The sequence below is a fragment of the Sinocyclocheilus grahami genome, unplaced genomic scaffold (genome assembly GCF_001515645.1).
Source record: "Sinocyclocheilus grahami isolate Dianchi unplaced genomic scaffold, SAMN03320097.WGS_v1.1 scaffold1121.1, whole genome shotgun sequence".
NCBI lineage: Eukaryota > Metazoa > Chordata > Actinopteri > Cypriniformes > Cyprinidae > Sinocyclocheilus > Sinocyclocheilus grahami.
This window is the reverse complement of record NW_015506300.1, coordinates 311,921-322,848: the sequence shown is the minus strand read 5'-3', so window position 1 is coordinate 322,848 and position 10,928 is coordinate 311,921. Positions and strand designations below refer to the sequence as shown.

The 10,928-nt window shown below is 33.3% G+C and overlaps 2 protein-coding genes across 2 annotated transcripts in view; both read right to left on the bottom strand.

The window, feature by feature from the left end:
- The window catches only part of LOC107567014 (homeobox protein vent1-like), a 5,492-nt gene extending 2,465 nt beyond the window's left edge, over window positions 1-3,027 (bottom strand). The window contains exon 1 of the mRNA XM_016252596.1: window positions 2,618-3,027. Coding sequence (XP_016108082.1) covers window positions 2,618-2,723 — 106 coding nt within the window. The 5' untranslated portion in view covers window positions 2,724-3,027. The remainder of the gene's footprint in view (window positions 1-2,617) is intronic.
- Window positions 3,028-4,919: 1,892 nt separating this feature from the next.
- The window catches only part of LOC107567013 (protein very KIND), a 72,602-nt gene continuing 66,593 nt past the window's right edge, over window positions 4,920-10,928 (bottom strand). The window contains exons 28-30 of the mRNA XM_016252595.1: window positions 9,359-9,418; window positions 7,948-8,105; window positions 4,920-5,217 (exon numbers count right to left, since the gene is read on the bottom strand). Of these exons, the coding sequence (XP_016108081.1) occupies window positions 4,995-5,217; window positions 7,948-8,105; window positions 9,359-9,418 (441 nt within the window). The 3' untranslated portion in view covers window positions 4,920-4,994. The remainder of the gene's footprint in view (window positions 5,218-7,947; window positions 8,106-9,358; window positions 9,419-10,928) is intronic.

The window sequence follows — 10,928 nt, the reverse complement described above, 5'->3', positions numbered from 1 at the left end:
ATAAATCATTGTATTTGACTCCTATATATCATGCGAAATATGCGTCGATTGCGTATATATCACGGTTTCCACAAAAATATTGTGCAGCACGACTGTTTTCAACATTGATAATAATCACAAATGTTTCTTGAGCAGCAAATATTAAAATGATTTCTGAAGATCATGTGACACTGGAGTAATGATGCTGAAAATCGTACAATATATTAACATAGAAAACAGAAATTGTGTCAACACAACTTTAGTAAAACTTTTAAAATGTTTTAATTTAACCAATTTTTACCATATCCCGCTAATAAATCCTTGTATTTGACTTATTTTACCTTCAGACTTTTGTATTTACATTTTAATTTATTTAAAAAATATATAAATACTTCATTAAACAAATGATGATAAAACAACGTTACTTTTAGAAAGTTACACGGTCAGAACCTTATAAAAACAATTTTTTTCTACAACGCACAAACATATCTGCTCCCAAATTTGACTAACTTTGATTATATATCAGCCTCTTTTTTTTTCTTTTGGTTTTCAGGCTTATTCTTAAATTAAATGATCAATCCAGCGATCAGAAAAAAATATATTTATTTGTTGTCCCTTGCTCATGATTTTTTTTTAACAAGTCTGTTTTGCTGTACTGCAGACAGTCTCTTCACACACACACACACACACACACACACTAAGGTGATTCGAGTGTAGTTGAAATGGTGGTGTATTAACACATGCTGCTGCCTGTGGAGTCTCTGGCGCCACCGTCCATCACAGCAGCGTTTGGCGCGGTCGGCAAATATCACGATCAAAGGGATTACAGTAGCAACACAATTAACTCTGATTGACCAGCAGTTCAAATGCTAATTCACACCCGGACACGTTCAAGCCTGATCCACTGATTCAACACAACTACTAGAGACCGTGAAAACATCTCACTGCACCAACCCAAACCTGTGCGAAGCTTACATGCATTGATTTGCTTTATATAAAACTGTAATTCTGCATATGCACAAATATGCATGTAGGGTTATGCATATTTAATGTCACTCACGCTAAAACATTGTAAAGCTGAATTTAACCAAACCAGTAAAGCTGAATCTAGAGATCAATACGTTTAAATAGCTAGTCTTCACTTAAAAACTAAATTAAGTGCATGAGATGGTTTGGCAATTCTTTAATAAATACAAAATATTACATGCCAAAAGGTGTTGGAGGGAAATATAACGACTCAATTCAGAAGTCTTTATGTAATTGCGTGTTTATTTGAGGTTTCGTGATGAAACAAAGCCCGTGATTCAATAATAATACTGATAAATCTGAAATAATGGCACGTCAGGCGGCTTTGGCACAGAGGTCTGCAGTAATCAGGGCTTTGGTGTTATCAGACTGTGTTTGAATGCCTGTGGATGAGAGACAGAGCCTTGGAAAGGATCGTTTAGCTGGACAATGATGATAACAGCATGTTGACTGCTTCCTTTATCAGTGATCTATACAGTGCAGGAGCTCGAGCTCTTTGAGTCGCAATTAAAGCCTTTATCCGCTGCGCTTCCTCTCCTCCGCGCGAGACTCCGAAACAAACGCATTTAAATCATTTCAATCGGATGTGGTATGATATGATAGCATCCAAGAACAGCGAGCAGTGTGTGGATCTTAATGCAAATTCATCTTATTTAATTGACAGTCATCAGATCAGATCAGCGAACACACTGATGGTTTTAAATTAAACTTTTAAAGCAAAAATCACCATGCTGCTGTGTTAGTGAATACAATAAGAACGGTTATGAGTGCGATACTTTTTGTTGTATAAAAAAAGAAGAAGTGCATATCCAGTTACTGACATGTCAGAAGCACAGATATTTTGTTTGCTGTTTAATGATGCATACATTGTTTTTGCACAGTTATATGAACGTCCAGTACACTACAGGACAAAAGTATTTTTTTATGTTTTTGACAAAGTAATTCTGCTCACCGAGGCTGCATTTAATTGATAAAAAATACAGTAAAATTGTGAAATATTATTACAATTTAAATAGCCATTTTCTATGTGAATATCTATTAAACTGTAATTTATTTCTGTGATGCGCAGCTGTATTTTCAGCATCATTACTGCAGTCTTCAGTGTCACATGATCTTCAGAAATCAGTATAATATGCTGCTCGAGAAACATTTCTGATTAATATCAATGTTGAAAACAGTCGTGCTGCTCAATATTTTTGTGGAAACCTTGATACATTATCATTCAAAAGTTTGGGGTATAAGACTTGCGTAAAAAATTCAAAAAAAAAAAAAAGTTATTCATCAGGGACGCTTTAAATTGATCAAAAGTGACAGTAAAGACATTTATAATTTAACAAAAAAAATATATTTCAAATAAATGCTGTTCATCTGTGAATCCTGAAAATATCAGTTCAGCTTTGATCACAGAAATACATTACATTTGAACAGATATTCACATAGATATTCACACAAAACAGTTATTTTAAACTGTAATAATATACTTTTATTTACTGTATGTTTGATCAAATAAATGCAGCTTTGGCGAGCAGAAGAGACTCGTCAAAACATTTTTAAAAAATCCAATAAATTAATTATTCCAAACTTTTAAGTGTGTGTAGTAACTGAACAATACCCAGATGAACTACTGCTTTCTCTGAGATGCTGTCTTGTGGAGGCTTTACTATCGTCACAGAAGCTGAGGAGCCTTCAGATTCAAAGGCTGAAACATAAAATGTCATAAAATGATGGTGGTTAGTCCATCACCTGTGAAGATGGTGAATGTCTGGAAATGTATTCTGCATTCTTGAAAAACACTGCATCAAAATGAGAAGTTTTCATTCAATACGATGCAATTTATTAGCTCTCAACCTGATTAATGGGCTATTAACACCTATATAACTTAATACGTTCGTAATCCTGCAGTGTAAAACATGTAAATTAATTGGTTCTATTCAAGTCTGAAACTGCAACCTGAAAACCAAACCGGAATCTCTTTCTATTGTTGAACACAAAAGAAGATATCTTGAAGAATGTTGGGTAAACAAACACTTTCTGGTCTCCACTGACTTTCATAGAGTTTTCCATACTATGGGAATCAATGGGGACCAGCAGCTGTTTGGTTACCAACATTCTTCAAGATATCTTCTTTTGTGTTCAACACAAGAAACAATCTCACAGGCTTGGAACAACTTGTTTTTGGGTGAACTATCCCTTTAAGTTGAGAAGAATCTTATTGACAATGCATCTGAGATGAGAACATTTTCAGTTTCTACAGTGTGACCAGTGAGTTTAATTTAATTCTAAAGCAAAATATGCGTAGCTGAACTTTAAAACAGTTAAATAAAAGTGTCAAAATTTAACGGGCACCACAAAATGCAACAAGTTCAATATTTAAATGTATGCAAAAGTACAGTATGTCAATTATTTAAGATTCGGTGTAGAAATATAGTCTACCGCATTTACTCTATTATTAAAAGTATATTTTCTCTATTATCTGGAGGAGTTAATAATGCATTATTTCAAGCTTTTCGATCTTAAACAGTTGAATCTAATCTAAAATGCATTAATATAATTAATTATTTTCTCAATAATTATTAATAAATCTATACATTTACAGACTGCATTATTTGGCTGTGTAGCTGTCAAAAACTTAAACACACATAAAAGTCTTTGTTCTTGGAAGAAAGTCATCCATCAAACCGAAACTGGCTAACGCTGCTTGAAGAAGCTCACCACACTTAAGATTAAAGATGAGAAAACACCTCCACATCCTAAAATGAGGAAAATCACCAATGAAAACTCCCACGTCTTGTGCTTTCACAGTATTTACAGGAAAACGAACACGTTTTCTGGCACAGACCCCTAATTCTTTATCAGAGACTGTGAACATCTCTCCTCAGCGCTCAGATGGAGACGTCTGGAGTCTCTGAAGGAGTTATATACAGTGGCCCAGAGAGCGCAAAGTGCTGCAAATGAAAAAACACATGCAAATAGAAAAATCAGCTGCAAATTAAGAAAACATCTTCATCTGTTTGACAGCACATGTGCTGCAAGTACACACAACACAACCAAAACGTGCTGCAAATAGGCACAGACCACATCAGAAATGTTTAAGGGAACCGCAACAAGTGACGAACATGGCTGGGATATGCTTATCAATGTCTACTCTAAAAGGTGAGTTTTTTGTTTATTTTAACATCCTGATCATATAATTCCTTAGCTTTTTTTATTTTATTTTTTTGGTTGTTATTATCAGCCTAAATAATCTGACAAAATACTACACGATTACTGTAACTGTGAAATGTAAACTGGATACTTTAACCATGGTTTTACTATAAAAATAAATAAATAAATAGCCTATATATGATAAATATATATTTTTATTATTAAATAAAAATAAAGAAAATAAAAAATGGTTACTATAGTTAAACCATGGTAAATTAACCATACCAAACTAACCATGGTATTTGTACAACTGTGCTTATACAAATGGTAATCAATGCATGGTAACTACTTTTACTATAATAAAACCATGGTTCATTTTCATAAGCATTGCTGGGGACCCCTTTGTGGTCTGTGCTACTTGCAGAGTGTTTGTATTTGTTTGTATTGTGAGTATTTGCAGTGTTTCTGTTTTTGCAGCGTGTTTGTATTTGTTTGTGTTGTGAGTATTTGCAGTGTTTCTGTTTTTGCAGCGTGTTTGGATTTGTTTGTGTTGCGAGTATTTGCAGTGTGTTTCTGTTTTTGCAGCGTGTTTGGATTTGTTTGTGTTGCGAGTATTTGCAGTGTGTTTCTGTTTTTGCAGCGTGTTTGGATTTGTTTGTGTTGCGAGTATTTGCAGTGCGTTTCTGTTTTTGGTTGTGTTGTGTACAGCACATGTGCTGTCAAAGAGACGAAGATGATTTCTTAATTTGCAGGTGTTTTTTTCCATTTGCATGTTTTTTCTTAAGTTGCAGCGCACTGAGCTCTCTTGGTCACCGTAGTTCTGGCTCTTTGCACATCTGTGCCGGTCACTGGAAAGACGCTTTGACGCGGCGCAGCGTGTCGTGGATCCGGCGAGCAGCGGGAGTCTGGCTGAAGTTGATGTGGTTGTCGGAGGCGAGGAGCGGGATGTCACACCTGCCGAAGCGTGCGATTCTCCCACGCAGGTACGACTGCAGCTCAAGGTCGGGAGGGTAGGAATAGAGACGCTCCTGAAAGGCGTGGACCTGACTGACCACACGCGCAATGTTCCTGAGAGGAGACAAGAGAAAAGACACTCGAAGCGTGAGTTTGGTTTTAGATTCAAATAATGAAAGAACAGCATTTGTACATTCTGCAGAAAATGTGTGTGCTGTTTATAGGGCTGCACAATTAATCAAAATAATCGTCTCTGTTTCCAAGTTTGGGTCGCTTGTAATGAGAATCACTCATAAACCGGCTCTTTATCATTTGAAAATGAAGAAATTATGACAGCTATTGTAATATTACAGTTGTACTATAAAATTAAATTATTGTTTTTCTTAAATACAGTGAAATAATACACTTGTAATGATTCTTATTTTGTTTAATAGTTTTATTAAGTAATATTAATAATAATTATTATTATTATATTTTAATAATTATATTTTAGAATAATTAAAATACAAGATCATAGTGTTTATGATGTTGGTAAAAGTTTTCTTTAATAAATAAATATTTTAAATAATTAAAAACAACGATTATAATTTTTTACATTATTGTTATTACAGTCAAAATAAAAGTGAGTTAAACATTTGAAAATGGAGAAAATAAGACAGCCATGAATATTAGTATTGTAATTTTACAGCTGTACTATAAAATAAAATTATTATTAGTTTTCTTAAATACGGTGAAATACAGTAGCATTATTTCTTATTTTGTTTAATAGTTTTATTTAATAGTAGTAATAATAATGACAATTATTATATCTAAAACAATATATTTGAGAAGAACTAAAACACATTTATAGTGTTTATGTTTGTAAAACATTTCATGATTCTGCTTTAAAATAATCATGAAAAAAGTCATGAAAAGTGCTATACAAATAAACGTAACAGCTTTCTTTAATAATAATAATGATAATAATAATAATAATAATTATTATTATTATTGTCAAAATAAAAGTACAATGGTTAAACATTTTAAAATGAATAAATTAAGACACCCATAAATATTAGTTTAGTTTACACTTGTAATGTGAAATAAAAATTATTAATACATAAAATTATTAATACATTATATATATATATATTTAAATATCTGATGTTTTTACACTGAAATATTACAATAGTGATATTTTTATTTATTTTTTATTTTTGGATTTTAGGATTTTTATTTAGTAATAATAATAATAATAATTATTATTATTATTGTCAAAATAAAAGTACAATGGTTAAACATTTTAAAATGAATAAATTAAGACACCCATAAATATTAGTTTAGTTTACACTTGTAATGTGAAATAAAAATTATTAATACATAAAATTATTAATACATTATATATATATATATTTAAATATCTGATGTTTTTACACTGAAATATTACAATAGTGATATTTTTATTTATTTTTTATTTTTGGATTTTAGGATTTTTATTTAGTAATAATAATAATAATAATTATTATTATTAAAAAAAACTTGCTACGTGTACTGTGTTAGGCTAACTGAGACTTGGTATAGCACATATTATTGCTCTTTTGTTGGTTTTGATTGCTTCTATTGTCTTTATTTGTAACCAATACTAGCAGCTGCACTGAATCATAAAACTCATAAATGCAACATCTATGAATCATCAACTCAATCACAAATATAAAACAACAGTTTAATTCCAGAAATCCAAATTGAATCATAAACATGAAACGTATCTAAATGTGTGTGTGATTGACCTGATTCTGTGTGCTGTGAGCTTCAGATGTACAACAACCAGCTGAGTGTCCACCTCCAAAACCTGCCTACAAAAACAGCCCTGCGGCTCCTGGCACAGACCCCAAACATCTCCAATCACACACCATACACACACACACACAGACACACACACACACACAAGCTGTGTCATTACCGCCACATCTGACTGTCCGTGACCTCTGAGCTCCGCAGATGTCTGTTCTGCAGTGTACGTGAGCGCGAGCACAAGTTGGGTAGATACTATAGTAATGTAAAGGCTTTAATGAATAGTTCACCTGAAAATAAAGCCATCCAAGATCAGGATGAGTTTGTTTCTTCATCAGGTTTGGAGAAATGTAGCACTGCATCAGTGTCTCAGCAATGGATGCTCTGCAGTGAATGGGTGCCGTCAGAATGAGAGTCCAAACAGCTGATAAAAACATCACAATAATCCACAGCACTCCAGTCCATCAGTTAACATCTGGAGAAGACAAAAGCTGAAACACATCCAGCATTAAGATGTTTTTAACTAAAATCTGAGTCCATAATCCATAATAACGCTTCCTCCAGTGAAAAAGTGTTCTGGTGTGAATCAGGAGAGAAATCTGCACAGATCAAGCAGCGTTTAAACAGCTCTAAACTAATATGTGGCTGGATTCTGATGTGAGAGACAACAGCAGATGCACTTTTTCACTGGAGGAAGCGTTATTATGGATTATGGATTTAGTTAAAAACGTTTTACTGCTGGATTAGTTTCAGCTTTTGTCTTCTCCAGATGTTAACTGATGGACTGGAGTGCTGTGGATTATTGTGATGTTTTTATCAGCTGTTTGGACTCTCATTCTGACGGCACCCATTCACTGCAGAGCATCCATTGCTGAGACACTGATGCAGTGCTACATTCCTCCAAACCTGATGAAGAAACAAACTCATCCTGATCATGGATGGCCTGAGAGTGAGCACATTTTCATTATTTGGGTGAATTATTCCTTTAAAGATGTTGCATCGAGTTCCTGTCCCTCAGTTTGGATAGAAGCGTCGGTTAATGCATGAATGTAAATGTAAGTGCGTTCACGAGACCTCAGTTTGGGCCACTTGTACGCTCCGCTGGTCATGGTAAACGCTCCGATCTCCAGCTGCTGGACGTGCATGGCCAAGATGTGAGCGTCTGGGAGAGTCGGCAGCCGTCTGCCCTTCTCTCCCTCCATCAGACACAGACTATCACTCTTCAGAAACACCTGAAACAAGACCATCAACAGACCTTAAAGCCTCACTCTTCTCTCTTCCATGAGACCAATTACTGACGCTCAAACAGTAGAGCATGTGCTCGCAACACTAGTGTCATGGGTTCGATTCTTAGAGCATGCATGAACTGATAACATGTAAAGCTTTAATGCAATGCAAGTTGCTTTGGATAAAAGCATCTGACAAATACATGAACGTATTTAATTGTTCAAAGAACATTAAACATACAAATCACTATAGAGGTGTATAAAGTCACTGTGTGTGTGAAAATCATGTTTTTTAATTTCTGAATTAAAATTCATCAAGTTATTTAATATTTTAGGACACAGTCAAAAGTGTTTGGGTGATGTTACTGTCCGGAGATTATGTGAGAAATAAAAAACAGCTGTGAGGCAGTTTTGTTATTAATATATGATGATGATGATACAAGTAACAATTATGAGTTAATTTGAAATAATTAAAACTAAATAATTAAAGTAATTAAAACAAATAGCTGTGAAGCAGTTTTGATTTTATTATTATTATTAATGGTATAGATATATAATAATAATCATAATAACACTATTATTATTATATGTTCAAAGCAATTAATAATTTAAATGTTAAAAATAAAATAAATAGCTGTGAAACGGTTTTAATATTAACAGTATTTCTTCTTATTATTAATAATAATAATAATAAAAGTAACAATTAAGAAATTATTTGAAATTGTTAACATTATAAATGTTATAAATATTATATAATGCAATGATATTAATATAGTAATATACTATAATATTTATTATTAGTATTATTATTATTAATATAACTACATTAGAAACACTTAAGACTTAGTTTAAAATTTTTTTTAAAAATATATTAAAATAATTAAAACAGCTGAGAGGCAGTGTTGTTTTTCATATTACAGATAATATATCATTTTAAATTATATTTTATTATTATTAATATAAAACATAAGAAACAATTAGGAATTAGCTTAAAAAATTAAAACAAATTAAAATAAAGCATATCTGTGAAGCAGTTTTGTTTTTAATATTATTAACGTTACATATAATATCTATTTTAAATAATATTTTTTATAATAATCAATGTAATAACATAATTAAGTATTAATTATTCAAATAATAAATGCATAGTTTTGTCTTCCAAATCAAAGTTAGGAGTCATTTTGTCATCATGTGGCATGAAATGAACCCCGTAGCCTCTGATGACTGTGTGTTTTGTTATATCTGTCTCTCTGTCTGACCTGAACAGCCCTGAGCTCCTCCAGAGCCTCGCACACCTTCAGCGAGAGCTGCTTCCACGCCTGCGTTCAACACATCCACAACACAAGAGACATACTGTCAAACCAACGAAGACCCCAATAAGCATGGCTTATGAGAAACATTCATCACGCAATTTAATTTCACGCTAAATATAACGAACATTGCTTTGTTTCTGCACAACATGCTGAATGTCGATTCTAACCCCGTGATGCTTTTAAACCGAGCTGGTGTTTAATCAGTTTAACGGACATGCAATTAACATTTCAGCTGCTGGAGCCTCCAGATAAGATACAGCAACAATAACAACTCCAGTGGAGCTTATGAGGTTATGACTCTCTCAGCGCACGATCATTTATCACCTCGAGAGGATTCAGAGAAAGCGGTTAAGCACCGTTTCGTGTCTTACCGGTAATTGCCTCACGATCACGTTCTCCAGCCCCGACAGAATCTGCATGGCTGTGGCGAAGTTTCTCGTCTCGTAGCAGAACTTGCCAACGGCGAGAAAGCGAGCGAGTAAAGCCGTCTGTGCCTAAAAATACAACACAAACACAGTCAGGTATTACAACACACCCTACACTAGGAAAAGTAGAGATGTATAGAGTGTGCATTTATGTGCATATCAGAGAATTAAGGACAGAAATGTTCTTAATCGGCATGAAATTAATGTTACGATGCAAAAAACACTTAATGGTCCTAAATATATGTTCTTTATTCATGATATAAGTTTTTCCCCCAGGCATGTTCCTGCAAGGTTTTTGTTCACATTATGGGAGCAAAGTAGGTTGTGGTTTCAAAACATTTTTATTTTAGTTATTTTAATATAATTAATATATTATTACTATTATCATTTTTGTTGATATGTAATATTTGTTTTCTGTTTTCATTTTACTTTACATTTTAGATATATATTTAGATTTATATATATACACACACACACACATACAGTCAAACCAAAAATGATTCAGAGACCAGATATCATTTTTTGATATTTTTTTACTAGTGGGTGCAGGACACTATGGTTCATAAATGTAAGTGAGGAGAGCAAAATAAAGTAAACTGTGACATATTACACCCAAAAATTCTTCATACAGTGGACTACCAGTAAAACTGATAAACATTTGGGACCAAAAATTACAGACTGAACACAATGAAGCACTGCTTGGTAATTGATTGAGCTGAATTGGTTTTATCTAATTGTGTTCTTAAATTTAACAGCTGACAGCTATTCAACCCAATTCATTACATACCTTTCTATCAAAGTTATCTGAGATTATCAAGATGAATTTGTTCTGACACAGTTTAACTCCGAGCTCTTGTCATATTTTATTACCATTTTCTAAACTATAGTGAATAAACTGTGATATCATTTGAGAAATGTTGAAGGTTTCTGAATAAATTTAGATTTTGGTTTGACTGTACACACACACACACACACACACACACACACACACACACACACACACACACACACACACACACACACACACACACACTCTCTCTCTCTCTCTCTCTCTCTCTCTCTCTCTCTCTCTCACACACACACACACACAC